Here is a 14,218-nt window from a genome sequence, read left to right as displayed (position 1 = left end):
GAGCATTCATTACAATCATTGTTACTTCTAGTAGTAACAATGTACCATGGTTGTATAACAGCAAATGCCAAGCAGCTGTTTACACAAATCAGCAGTAAAAATATAAAATCAAAGAATAAAAACACCCAGCCGGTTTGCATTAAGAAAGAACAAAACACTCCTTAATTTATATTAAATCAACCACCACATACAATGGCTGAAATGTAGCTTCTGTACAAAAAAAATAGCAACTAATTTAAAATAATGTAGACTATTAACAGTCTATGAGTGCTAATACAGAACATTGCTTTATATCTGGTCACAGGGCTGATACAGTGAAGAAATAGTGAAACAACAGACCTACCTTTTGTTGTTTTCCTGGATTTAGTGTTGAATACAGAGATGATCTCATCATAGTCCAAAGAGTCACAGGACCAGGTCATATTTGCACATGCACTTTGTCTGCAGTGTGGTTTGCCCTGCAGTTTTGAAACTTGTCCAGTGAGCTGGAGAGGGGGCTTAATGGTCAGGTGTTTTTACCTGACGTAGGTGTTTCCGGTTAGCTCACCTGTGGAAATGTTTGCACATTTTACAGAAAAGCTCGTCCTTGTTTACACAAGAAAACTGTCCATACCACTTAGACAAATCTTGGTTTTCCTTTCTTGACAGTGAAGGGAAATACCTTCAGATTTGGCTGTGAGGGTGGTTCATTAATTGCAGGTAAATCAGCGGTAAACCCGCGTCAATCTGGTATTACAGCTGCAGCTCAGAGTGTACCTACCTGTCAGAACCGGTGGGAACCATTAGCAACCAATTAGTTCCGGCCGGCTGCCTACAACTTGTTTAAACAGTTCACAAAGTCAACAATTAATAAAGTGTATATGTATTTATTTTCTTACATAAATTATATATCTTTGTAATAAAATGTATTTGCTCAAACTTGGCTGGGTGGGACAGTGAGTAATGTGGGTGGGACAGTTACTGGCCACACCCTGTTACATTTAATAAAAAAAATCCCAGATGGCTACTCTAGACAAGAGGATGTCGAAAAAAATTTAAAAAGACATTGTATAGTGTGTCAAAAAAAGGTCATCGTATAGTATGTCGAATTTATTTTTAATTTTTTTAAAAAGTCATAGTATAGTATGTCCAATTTTTTTCAAAAAAGTCAAAGTATAGTATGTCGAAAAAAAAAGAAAAAAAAGGTCATAGTATAGTATGTCGAAAAAAAAGAAAAAGTCAAACTATAGTATGTTAATAATAATAATAATAATAATAATAATAATAATAATAATAATTCTTAATTCAGTTTGCACGTTTGTTAAAAAAAAAAAAGGTGCATGAATTATGAACACCAGAGAAAGTATTTAAATTTCTGTTTGAGTTGTATTCAACTGTTATTAATGACGAATCAGCAATCGGTGTCAATTAGTGTAATGATGGTAGAAGCTCACAGCAGCAGCTCGTTGCTGCCCCGGCTGTCATTCAGGTAAAAGAAGGAAACAGGACGCAGCTGCAGCTCCGCAGTTCACGGCCAAACCCTGAACAGACACACTTTGTTTTCATCTCTCTTTCCTCCTGACTCCTCCACACTGAAGCCTCAGCCTGTTGCACACTTTGTCTCTGTACTGAGAGAGCTCAGTCTGTCGCTGCTGGGAGCATGGCTGCCATCAAGGCTTTGGAGCAGTGGTGTAAAATGCAGTGTGATGGCTACCGAGATGTGGCCATCACCAACATGACGACCTCATTCAAGAACGGATTGGCTTTTTGTGCTCTTATACACAAGTACAGACCGGACCTGATGTAAGTATTTACCTTTGGAAAAATGGTTAAAATGTAGGTGATAGCATATTCTGTCAGGGTTTGGTTAAGTACCTTTGTTAGGTGGATAAATTGCAATAATTTCTTGTAGTTTCTACAAGGGTTTGTCTTTGGTACAAAGTATTAACCAAAAAGTGATTCTATTTAGATTTTATTTTGTAATCTTGATGCAAATTTAGTTAGGGGTGTTTGTTCTGCTATTATCATATCTAACCCATCATGTACAAGAAAGGTGATGCATTGAAAACCTTTTATATCATTTTTAGTATATATTTTTTACATTTATTTTGAAATCCTCAGAGTCCAAGTTAGATAATATAATAATAATAATAATAATAATCTTTATTTGTATAGCACCTTTCTAAACATAGTTTCAAAGTGCTTGCACAGATACAATGAAATGCAGACAAAATAAAAACAACAATAAAAGAACAAAACATAAAGACCAAATAATGAGAAAACTAAAACCCGTAACCAGTGGTATCAAAACAATAAGTTACTACACATAAGCCAAAAGAGGACAATATAAGATGTGGGGAAAAGGTGCACCAAGCTGTTGCCTTACGGAGTTAAAAAAAAAAAAGGCTTTTTATAAAAATGTATTTTAAAAGAGATTTCAAATTGGTAGTAGAGCTGATGATGTTTTTCACCAGCAAACCTAACTTCTCTCTTTGTGTGTTTTTTTCCAGAGACTATGACTCACTCAAAGAGGAGGATGTGTTTGAGAACAACAGACTGGTAAGATGTGAAGTTGTTGAACCATTTGTTGCATTAAGTGGAACAGAGTTCATACTCGAGGTGCAAAATCTGATGTAGCATAAAACATCCACTTCATTAACCCCTTTACACCTGACATGACCGTATACATCCAGAGATATGTGGCATTTACTGCATGCAGCAGATTGTTTAAATATTTAGCAGAGCAGTTTAAGCAGAAGCTGCTTGGTAGAAACTACATCTCTTTTAGACTCCTATCAAACTTCAAAATTCAGAATCTTTACTCTGCCTCTGTCAACTTGACCTCATTTATTTTCTTAACCCTCACATGACCTGAGCAGCACAGCACAGCACAGCGGGGACCTCTCCATTATTTAGTCTTCTTCCATTTTACCAGCTTCCTCCGGAGTGGTTACAGGTCCTGCACTCTGCACGACTTCCTTGTTGTCTTGGATGATCCTGGCAGTGTCAGCAACAAACCTGAGCTCAGGGGAGAGGCTCTCCAGGCTATTCATTTTGAATGAGCCTCGCTAGTATCCTCTGCCACTCGATCCTCACGATGACAGTTCACTTGAAGCCACTGTTTAAATCTTGAATATTACGCAAGAGTACAAACTTTAAACCAGATTTGTGGCCACAGAATAGTGTGTTTTTTATCAGGTTTTAGTTTTGATCAACTGTTGATGATGCTCCCTGTACCGAAACATGAGACAGTAATTCACACCCTTCTATATTTTATGAATAGTGTCACGTTTCTTACAGGTGGTTATTTTACATGTTGTTGAATAAGAAATTGTCTGCGTGTGTTTGCAGGAAAACCAGCAAAACAGATCCTCACATTCTTTATCTTTTGTGCTCTTCTTTTATATTAGCAGACTTGGTATTCAGTAAGGCTTTGCTTTAAATTTAATGAGCATGTCCAGGCTGATCCTAAACAATGCCTCGATATCCTGCTCCCTCCATCCCCTTTCTTATCCCTACAAGCTCACAGGAAGTGTGCTATTCATTATACAGCCCTTTCCAGACCTCTCTGGGCCCAGCCACATAATACTGCTAGTCTATTTAAAGTAGATTGTATTGTCTGACATTTTTACACATGCTGTAATTGTAAGAGCCGATTGTGCCCAGTGAATACCATGTTTTTATATGGCAAGCTTTGGATGTGTTTACTTGGTGCACCATACACTACCATTAAAAGGGTCAAGGGCTGTTCGTTAAACTGTGTCATTTTTTCTTTTTTTTCTAAAGGCTTTTCAGGTTGCAGAGGAGAAGTTGGGGATTCCAGCTTTGTTAGATGCAGAAGACATGGTGGCTTTAAGGATCCCAGACAGGCTGAGCATTCTTACCTACGTCTCCCAGTACCACAACTACTTCAAAGGACGTTCTCCCAGTGAGAATATGGCTGGTTCAGATATCCTTAGCAACCTATGTAGATACATTTGAGTCGCAACAGTGCACATTTTCTTACAATTCAGGGCCTTTTCTTACATATTTCTTTTACAGTTTCAGGCTGAAGTATATCTGTTCTCTCCTGTGCTATAATGTGATGATTGACAGTGATTGTGTTTTACTTTTCCTCAGTGGGAGGTGTAAAAAGGCCAGCAGAGGGCTCCAAGGAGGAGCCATCAGAGAAGAAAAATCTCCCAGTGGTTGCCAAAACCTTTGTGTCTAAAACCGCCATTGAGAATCGTTCACCCTCCACTCTCACTACTCAGACTTTGCCCAAGTTGGCCAGAGCTGCTGTTCAGGTCAGTGCTCATGTCAGAACGCATCACAGCATTGGAAGTTATGGTTGTGTTTACAATACATCTCTGTTGTCTTACACTATTACTTTTTAAAATTTTATATACAATGATTTTGATTATTTTCAGTGGGTTAGGTTAATGTTAATGAAGTAAGTTTGGATAGAGCATCACCTCAGTTTTCGTTTTCTTTCACAGAAGGCAGTTCTTGCAGAAAACGCCAACAAAAATGGGACTCTCAATAGCAAATGTGCTGCATGCAAGAGCCATGTTCATCTGGTTCAGCGGCACTTTGTGGAAAGCAAGCTCTATCACAGAAGCTGTTTCAAGTAAGAATATATTCGCCGATACTTTCCCATCATGTACTGTTTATTGCACGAATAATTTCATGCTAATAAACTTCCACCAGATGCAGTGAATGCTCCAGCGTGCTTCATGCAGGAGGCTACAAACCTGGGAAGAATCCAGACGCTTTTATCTGCAACGCCCACCAGAACAGTTGCAAACCATCCTCCTCCGAGGCTGGCATCAAAAACGGACCCGCCAGTTCAGCTGGGCGATTAAATAGTGCCAGCCAGACCCAGCCTGCACCACGCCCCTCTTCTGTGCTGTCAGCCCCATTGAGTATTGTCCTGAAGCCAGTCAGTCCTACTCCACCTTCCCAGTCCTGGACGGCCTCAGCCCAGAAGACGCAGACGGCCCGGCAGAGGTTTTTCCAGGCTGCAGCGCCAGTCACGGAGGCCTCGACAGGTAACAGGAAGCCGACAGAGCCCTCGACAGGTAACAGGAAGCCGACAGAGCCCTCAAGTGTTTTAGGAAGGCCAAAGGTCACAATGAGTCCTGATGATGAGAAGAGCAGAGCCAGGCCAACCATTGGAAAGAAACTGGCAGAGGAAAACTGTAACAATAACAACAAACGCCCGTTCACCATCCGACCAGCAGAGAGACGGTGAGTAATGAGCCGTATACTTTCTGTGGCCGGGAATAGATTCTCCTTTGCAGTATTGGGATATTTATAGTCTCTCACACTGTCTACATGGTTTAGCAATGACTTTTCTTATTAAGGCTGACGGTGAGGGTTTCCCCTCTCTGCAGGTTTGAAGATGAGCCAAGTTCAGCTGACATCCCCGGTTTGAGAAAAGATAAACGCAGCCAAGGCCCAGCAGGAAACTGGGCAGGACAGCCCTGCACCAGCCAGACAAACAATAAGGAACCGCCATGTCTGAAGGCCATCAACAAAGACAACACAAGGCCAACAACTGTACACACAACTGCCAAAGGCAAGCGCAACTAAATTCATTTCAGTTGTTTTTGATCCATTATTTGACATCTAGCCAACATCCATTCCCGCCCCCCCTGCCCCTCCGCCCCCATTCTCCCCGTCTGTCTCCGAACGCATTCATAGAAAACAAAGCCCTTTTGTCATCTTTGCCCTATTTATACAGGCAGTACATTTAGCATGGTGTTAGTGCAATGCTGGATACTGACATTTTAATTTCTGTCTCACACTTTTAATGAAGTTTCATAGTTGGATCTGTCATTCTCTTTGGATGGATGGGCATGCATGGGTGCAGCCTCCTGACAGTCAGGTGCTTTTCAGACGGAAACACAATTACTGTTGGTTTTTTAAATAAATGGTCATCAAATTATCATCTTTTATAGAAGTCTCCCTATCATGGAAAATAATTATGTTGCTTATTAATATGGACCGCATATTGACCGTTACTTCAACTTGTTTTTGGAAATCAAGACCACCTCTTTTCAAATTTGACAAAGACTTTGTGCATGTATCTGTTTGTCTCGTGCACAGATTAGAGCACAATTTGGGTCTCTAATACAGCTGTGCAGGTGAGGATCCGTTACTTTAGTGCATTGTTGTGAGAGACTAGATAATGAAACCAGTAGCTGCACTTATTATCAGCTGTTCATGTGAGTGTGACACGGAGGGAGACGAGTCAAGGGAGTCTTTTGTTTACTGCGTACGGAAACTGCTTTGAGTGCACACTTCATCGCTAAAGCAGATGTCAAATAAAAGTCAACGTGATAATGTCTCCCTGGTTTTTTGAAATTAAGAATGATTTCAACCGTTATTCATGTGACGGATGAAGTAGTGATAAGCTTTCATTTGCCATCATTCTTATAAGTCATTCACTCAACTTTTTTCTGTCTAAACGATTTGTCTGCAGATCCAGTCTGGGGGCAATTGAAGCTCAAACCTGTGAAAATCGAACTAGCTTTAAAGTAAGTATCCTCAATCATCTGAATATTCACTATTGCCTCATAACTCACTTAGGTGGAAGTGGGAAGATCACACAGGTGGACAAAAAAAAAAATGTCTTGAAAGATTTTGTCTTCAAACAACGCTATTCACTCTCCAGAATGCAGAGTCGTCGAGCTTCTTCCATCTCTGTTAGTGTTGACTGGCTCAGAGTGCACCAGCTAGCTCTGTCCCCCATCCTAACAAGCTCCTCGGCGTGCCGGGCCTGAACTTTCCCCACCCTAACACTAGATCCTCTCATTTCTAATCCCTGCTGATGATTCCTCCATTCCACCTTTTATCTTTACAAAATAAAAGGTGAGGCCTTTTCTTTCCTTATATTTTCATTCTTTGCATTCAGCCTATAGGTGTGCTATATATGCTGTACTTTCGCAACATTTTTAAATGGTGGCACACTTAAAAGCTCATTTTATTTTGTCTTTCTCACAGAGATACTGAAGCCTTTACTGAGCAGCATAAGCCTGGAGTCATGTCCATGACTTCCTCTAATGTCCCCATCATTACAACAAGGCCTCCCTCGGCTCCAACACCTGCACTACCTCCGGTTCGTTTTGCTCCGTTTGATCCTGCACTCTTTAGAGAAGTCTCTCCCCAGAAACCTCAGCTTGGCTCTGGAAGACCTGGTGAGTTCCTTCTGTACATTATAATAAGAGACATTAGTCTACTAGTAGAGTCAGTTTGCAGGGGTTGAGTGTACAGCATTTACACTCTTTGTCTTCAGTGCTATTTGATCTTGGCAATAAGGTGCATTGTGTCTTAAAATATACTGCTTCTAACTATTTTTTTAGCTGGCCTAGGCAGTTCCTATAAATAAAATTAAGCTGTAATGTTACTATCTCTATATGTTAGACTATTTACAAAGGTAAGTCCAATATCCACTCTCTTTTAGCAATGTTTTTGATCTTTATCAACTCCTGAGGGAAGTATTTGGCTCTTTATCTGCTAAATGCTCCACTATGTTCACCAGCTAGTCTCTAACGGTGTTGGTCTGCCATCTGATGCTGGGCAGGTAGTGCACAGTGTGTTTTTAGAGCTTTTTCATAAAAACAGCTGCTTGCTGCGGCTGAAAACGACACTATGAGAGTGTGAGAGGGAACCAAAACAGCTAAACAATGAGCCGAATCTCATTATAAAGCTCTGTAAAGCCGAGGGGATCTGCAGATTCGGTTGATAATTCTCTGTAGGTTCATCACTATGAGCGACCCCTTTCACGTTGTTTCCACATCGTCATATGATACATTATTATAAAAATATTGATTTTGGCAGCTTTAAGCATAAAGTTTCCATCATCACCTTAGTATACTAACATTTGCTGGAAATGTTTTTAGTTTTGCAAGTATTTAAAATCTACAGAGAGACACAGAGAGATCATCTGTGCTGATTCTGAACCCGGATTTTATTTTGTTCTGACTAAAATAGTTTTTAATACCACTGTTTCAGTTATCATTTATTTGATTTATTTCGATTTTTAGATGAATCCAAAGTATTAGACAGTGAAATGTATGATGGCATGATGATGCTGCTATAGGAAAAGTCAGTCATGGCATTCAATAGTTTTTGACATTTCGGACAAAACTGCAAATGTCCACCTCATGGTGGCACTAGAGGAAAAATCAGAAGATCACAAAAGTCATTTAGCTTCACCCTCTGGGGACAATGAAAATTTGATGGCAATCCATCCAAAAGTTGTTGAGACATTTCAGTCCGGACCGATGTGGTGGACAGACTGAACGACAGATCCCAACACATCGCTATCATGGCTTAACATTCCTAAGAATACTGCCCTGTGTTTTGAGATTCTTGTAGATTTTTTTCTGTGTTTTAGCAGAAAACTGAAAAAAGGCATAAATAGATTGAACCCTCTGCAGATCCACAGCATGTAAACCTTCTTGTCCTTATTTTAGCTTTTAAACATGGGAGTCACTCGCCTGTGAAATCCCCAACCAGACGGCCAGCTGTAGAATCTATTAGCTCTTCATCGACTGCTCCAGCCAATCACGGAAATCCGTCAGGTTGGTTCCCAGCTTTTTAAAAAATGTCATCATCACAGACGCACATACACGGCCTCAGCCTATATTGTTGATTTCATATGAGCAGTCATTTTTTTTACTGAAAATAAATCAGGTGAAGTCATATGTAACAATACGTTTCTGAAAAGCTGCCATGAAAGGACTATCTAATCCTATTTTATCTACCTCTTAGGTGCTAAAAAGGGAAAGTATTTGTCACCCACCAACGCCTCCAGGACTGAAATGAGGTCACCCTCTGTAAGTTCCCTCCATTAAGTCTCTTAAGAGATTAATTAACAGCTCTACAAATATGCTTTCATTATATTCCCAGTAAAAAATGGACGACCTTCTTTACGTTTAAGTGTCCAAAGTTGGAATTTTCAAATTAAAGTAATCTCTACTTCTACTGTGACTCTTAAGTTCTTTTGTTTTATATCAGGTGAAGTCTTATCATGTTCCAGTGGAGCAGATTGAGAGGGACCTGAATGATATTGAGACAAACTTGGCTCAGCTGGAGAAGGAGGGTGTGGAGCTGGAAAAGAGACTCCGCAGCTGTGAGGAAGGTACTTTATTCCTGTCGCTCTGCAACCCCCTGCAACAAATCTTTCCCCACTTCCTTCCTTTTCCTCGTTTAGACGTGCCCACAGAATTGAATGTTGATGCGTCAGAAACAAGCTGTGCAATTTTTAAAATAAACACTCCCTCAGACTCACTTACTCTGAGGCAGGAGGTGTCAATGCAGTGGTCAATTCTGCTCTCTTGCAGTGAATAACCTTGACACAAACTTTGATATTTTATTGTATTTGTGCAAACTGCTGAATCCCACTGCTGCTTCAGTGAGAGCATCTCTGGTGCAGAGTTGTGTCTTGGTTGCTTCACACGGGACATGCACACATTCACTCGCCATCAGCTGGAGCTTGGTGTGTGTGTGTGTTGGGGGGATTTACCTGCCATTTCTATTACCGTTTCTGCAGCCAAATGAGGTGAGAGGCACAGACAGCCCACAGGGAGGTTGCTTCTCTTTTGAGGTAGTGGGAGTAGGGGGCCTGATTGCTTTGCTCAAGGTCAACATGACTTGGGTATAGTAATATATATTCTGGTCGATTGCATACTTTTTTTTCCCTATTCGCCACCCAGGAAGCCTGAGCATGCAATCGCTTGGCCAGGATTTGACATCAATTGCACACCACCTAGGACATCATCTACTTGTCGTTGTGAAAACTAAACCCTGGCACTCAAGTTCAATTCAGAGTAAAATCATGTTTGTTCTGGTGATGGCAGAATGTAGACTGTCTTGTTCCGATCTGTCCTTATTGTAAATGTGACTTCGGTGTGTGTTTTGATGGATTAGTCACTAATTGGGATTGGCAAATATTCACTCTAAAAATCTATTGATCCACCTACTATTTGTATTCCAGTCTGACTTGATGAATCAGAAAATGCAAGCTGTGTTGCAGTGCATATTATAATAAGTGGTGGACCAAAGGAATCCCTAAATCATGAATACTGCTTTAGGAAAATATTGAAACCGCATTTAACATTGTAGATTTATATATCAACCACTTTGTCAAAGCTTCACTGTATTCTAGGTAAAAATAAATAAACAAATCAAAGGTAATCCCTACTGGATTTCTGCTAAATCATTATTAAATAAGTGATGAAGACAAGTCTGTGATCCATCATGTATTCCCTCTGTGTTGCTCTACATCCCCTGCATGTTAAAACCTGCATATTAAGAAGATCATGTTTGGGGGTTTAGATGAGGAATTATATTATAGATGGGAATGCTGGGGCCTGTGTATTTACTGTAGAGCTGCAACTACTGTAATGATTATTTCAACTATCGGTTTATCAATTCATGTTTTTTAGGGTTTTTTTACATAAAAAATTATGAGAAATCCTCATTATAATACAGAGGTGACATTTCAAATTCTTGTTTTGTGCGACTAACAGTCTAAAACCCAGAGATAGCCACTTTATCTTCATATTTGACAAAGAAAAGCAACAAATCCTCACATTTGAAAAACTGGAACCAGAGGATATTTGCTATTATATAGGCGATTAATTGATTATTAAAATAGTTGGTTTTCTTATTGACTAATCATGTTGGTGATTTTAGAAAAATAAATTGAACCCGGTATAAAATAAAATATTCACCCAAGCTCTCAGTGAGATAAAGGAACGTTATGTATGCTAAAGTCTACGCAACAGCAAGGATGACTAATAATGTTAACTAAGCAGTAAATGAAGACGCCTTTAATCCTAACTGTTGAACATATCTTTGTTCTGCGTTACATGATGGTAATGTTTACTTTAAGAATCAGATTTAAGGTTGCCTACACCAGTGGTGCAGGGCTGTGTATTATTGACTGCTACAGTCCCTCAGTCCCAATCCTGCAGCCAAATTATCCAAAAACCTCATTTATTGTTGCACTTAATTCTATCATTGTGTAACTAAAATAAAATGAGCTATGATTCTGGATGAGCGGAGGCTTCTTGATTGTTATATATTAGATAAAATGATGAATAAAATAAAAAAGAATAAAAATTAAATATATAATGTGAATGAAGACAATTATTCTACAGCTTGCTCTTTAACCTCAGTCACTGCATTATGTGATATCAGGAGAGCACAGAGCCAAAACTGTATTTAAATATTGCTGTCTGAACACGCTGAAATCTCTGAGCTTAATTTGCCCCTGCAGGATTTCATTTACTCACAAGTCAGAAACATTTAGTTAAGTAAATCTGCCCAAGTTGGCCAGAGTGGATAATAAATGCACATTTCTCAGAAATTTTCCAGAAGGTCGACAAGCGTTATAGTTGTTTATGTATGCTTAGACATTAGAACTTGACGATAATAAAAGATTATCAAGGGTCGCAAATTGTATCTTGGTGCGTTATTAACATTAAAAATGTGTTTTTCAGAGGGGGAGGGAGACATACTGATGGACCCACTGATGGTCGACTGGTTCAACCTGATTCGAAAGAAGCAGATGTACATCAGGAACGAGTCAGAGCTTGTATACATGTGAGTTGATCTATAGCTTAAAAACATCTCACAGTTTTGGTTGCAGTTTGTGTTTAACTTTGTGCCAAAGCCATTTTCTTTTTAATTAAATAGAATAACTTTTTACCCTGAAATATTTCCTAATGGTATTCCTCTATGAGAATGAGGCGTGTTGTTATCGTTTTCATTATTCTTATACACCTTTTATATAACGCTAGAATTAATTCCAACTTATTAACTGTCAAACCAAATGTATTTGTTCAAGATTGTTTCCAGTTTTGGGATGGATGTGATGCGCATAATAATTCAGGTTTATATTATATATGATTACTGAATGCATCTGTCAGAGCCAGGACTCAGGAGCTGGAGCAACAGCAGCCAGGTGTGGAGGGGGAACTTCGCAGGCTGCTGGAGAAGCCAGGTAAGAGATCACAGGCTCTCTTCTCAACATCACCTCTGTTACTTTCACCTTCCAACACTAAAGTCTGTCAACTTGGTGTTACAGATAATTTAAAGTCCAGAGAGGAGCGACAGCGGGAGAAGAAGTTGATGCAGAGACTGATGGAGATTGTGGACGGCAGAAATGCAATAGTGGAGGGTCTGGATGAAGACAGGCTGAGGTAACACGATGCTTATAATCTTATAATCATTTTTACATTACAGGAGAGATCAGTAATGCAGCGATACTGGTAATGTATAACAACTTGATATGCAAACAAGACAAAATGCCAAACTAGAGTTTTACTTTTGATCAATTTCAGGGAAGTGGAGGAGGATCAGCAGTTGAATGAAATGATGAAAAATCTCGGTAAGTATCGCATGAAATGCTTTTTCTTTTAGATGATTTTCCAATTTGAATGCATCATTCTAATATACACTTTTTGTTTGGTGAATAGGAGTAAAGAAAGCCAAAAATAAGAGGAAATCCTCCATCTCAAAACTGTTCAGGCGAAGAAGTAAAAGACGAGTGGAATGATCCTCAAGGCAATTTTATTTTTACTAAACTTACATTATTGTTTTATTGTTTTAATATCATCCCATTTTAGAATATTTTTAAGGTTTTTATATTCAAGTACTGCAGTACATAGTGTGCTAATGAGAAGGGCGTAACGGATCAAATCATGTGTTTTCTTTCTAGTTGTTTCAGAATATTTCACAATTAAAGGTTCAGTTAAAATGTTTTTGTTCAACATTCACCTTCAGTTCTTTGTTTGATGTTATTTAGGTGAAGTGAGAATTTCTAAATGGCTATGATTCAATCTTTGCGGTTTTCACAATGGGTGTCCTGTTTTTTCACAATTGTTTTTCACAGTTTTTTCAAAAAAGGAAATGGTGTTTAATTACGTGGCAAATGCAGCTGCGAGTATTTTCACTTATATTGATTTCAGTAGAGGAGCGTCACACGAAAAAAAAATGCCCTCAGTCGTGAATATGTTTGTTATGTAAAGATTATGTGTATTTATTGAATGATTGGAATGAGGTATCTAATTATTAATTTTAGCAAATCAACTTGCACTGGGTCAAAAAAATTGGATGTTGGGTGTTAAAATGACAAGCTATCATGGTTTTAAAACTACAGAGGGAACACTGGCTGTTCCACATGCAAATGAGAATAAATGTGTAATCCTTCAACCGTCTTGATCCTAAATGAAATTATTTCAGTATTTATTTAATAATGGATTTTAACAAATTTCCTGTAAGGATATTAGCAGGAGAAAAAAAAGCCTTGACAATTGAGTTTGAATGGCTGTGGAGTGTAAAATGGAGAGCCACACATGTTGCAGACTGTAGTTCCTCTCTCTCACTGTACTGTAGGTGGCAGCCTGGGTATGCTCTATCACAAGGCAAGAACTTGGAAATCCAATTTGCCACAGTACGGACAGTTAATTTCTTTGCTAATTTTATAAATGCTGCAAAAATGTTCAGCTGTGCTGATGCAATAATGTTATGTGAAAGAGGATTAGGTAGAGCAGTAGCTTATGGCCGGGGAAGGCTTATAAACTATAGGTTGTATTGAGCTCTTTATCTTCAAACCGGGTTTAATTAAACATTACTCTTTACTAATATCTGCATCAGAAATGCTCCGCACCTGAGCTATTAAAATGTTCCAACGTCGTGTGGAGTCACTCGTGTGAAAATGGCATTCGCAGTGTTTGTAAGGAATGTACTGTGTAATGTTGCATTTTAAGTGTCACTGAATGTACTTGTACTCCTATTTATAACATTTTTAAACTTGAAATCTGTAGTCCAATAAATCCTTTGAAGATTAGCGTGTATGAGAGGTTGAATTATTTACTTAACAGCTTCCTTTGGCACACATCTTTCTATTTAAACACATCCTTGAACTTTTTATCACACCACTTCCCATATTTCAAGCTTCAGCAATGATTCAACGACTGCCAAGATCAGACGTTGCTTTCAGTGAGAAACCAACAATGCTGCGACTCCTTTGCATTAAAGCTGCGCGGTAATCACAGAGCTGCATCAATGTATGCTTTTAATAAGGTTTTTTTTTTTTTTTTTTTTTTTTTTAGGACGACATCAAGATAATTCACTGCCGTCAATATATTACAGCTACTTATAAACTACACATCCTTCATTTTGAGATGCATGAAATTGTGATCATGAACTTGGAACACAATCTTTCTAGCTGAGCAGAGTT

The 14,218-nt window shown here is 38.9% G+C and overlaps 1 protein-coding gene across 2 annotated transcripts; it reads left to right on the top strand.

The window, feature by feature from the left end:
• The first annotated feature begins 1,437 nt into the window (after nucleotides 1–1,437).
• Nucleotides 1,438–13,820, top strand: micall2a (mical-like 2a). 2 transcript variants are annotated; one of them, XM_074656107.1, is made up of 17 exons: nucleotides 1,438–1,782; nucleotides 2,490–2,538; nucleotides 3,766–3,907; nucleotides 4,099–4,265; nucleotides 4,461–4,588; nucleotides 4,669–5,208; nucleotides 5,355–5,539; nucleotides 6,446–6,500; nucleotides 6,967–7,160; nucleotides 8,442–8,549; nucleotides 8,740–8,804; nucleotides 8,986–9,109; nucleotides 11,475–11,577; nucleotides 11,904–11,977; nucleotides 12,062–12,176; nucleotides 12,318–12,364; nucleotides 12,453–13,820. In XM_074656107.1, the coding sequence occupies exons 1-17, from the start codon at nucleotides 1,640–1,642 to the stop codon at nucleotides 12,530–12,532; spliced, it is 2,319 nt and encodes a 772-aa protein (XP_074512208.1). In that variant the 5' UTR covers nucleotides 1,438–1,639; the 3' UTR covers nucleotides 12,533–13,820. The 2 variants fall into 2 exon arrangements, with proteins under 2 accessions (XP_074512208.1, XP_074512207.1); XM_074656106.1 differs by having other exon boundaries at nucleotides 1,439–1,782; nucleotides 4,458–4,588.
• Nucleotides 13,821–14,218: the final 398 nt, after the last annotated feature.

Source organism: Sebastes fasciatus, chromosome 13 (assembly GCF_043250625.1).
Source record: "Sebastes fasciatus isolate fSebFas1 chromosome 13, fSebFas1.pri, whole genome shotgun sequence".
NCBI classification, from domain to species: domain Eukaryota; kingdom Metazoa; phylum Chordata; class Actinopteri; order Perciformes; family Sebastidae; genus Sebastes; species Sebastes fasciatus.
The sequence above is the reverse complement of the archived record's forward strand: the minus strand, read 5'-3'. Positions and strand labels throughout refer to the sequence as shown.

Coding starts and splice junctions, on each gene's coding strand:
- micall2a (XM_074656106.1), top strand. CDS start 1,640: ATGGCTGCCATCAAGGCTTTGGAGCAGTGGTGTAAAATGCAGTGTGAT. Junction 2,539..3,765: donor TGTTTGAGAACAACAGACTG/GTAAGATGTGAA, acceptor TTTTTTCTAAAG/GCTTTTCAGGTTGCAGAGGA. Junction 8,805..8,985: donor CTGAAATGAGGTCACCCTCT/GTAAGTTCCCTC, acceptor GTTTTATATCAG/GTGAAGTCTTATCATGTTCC.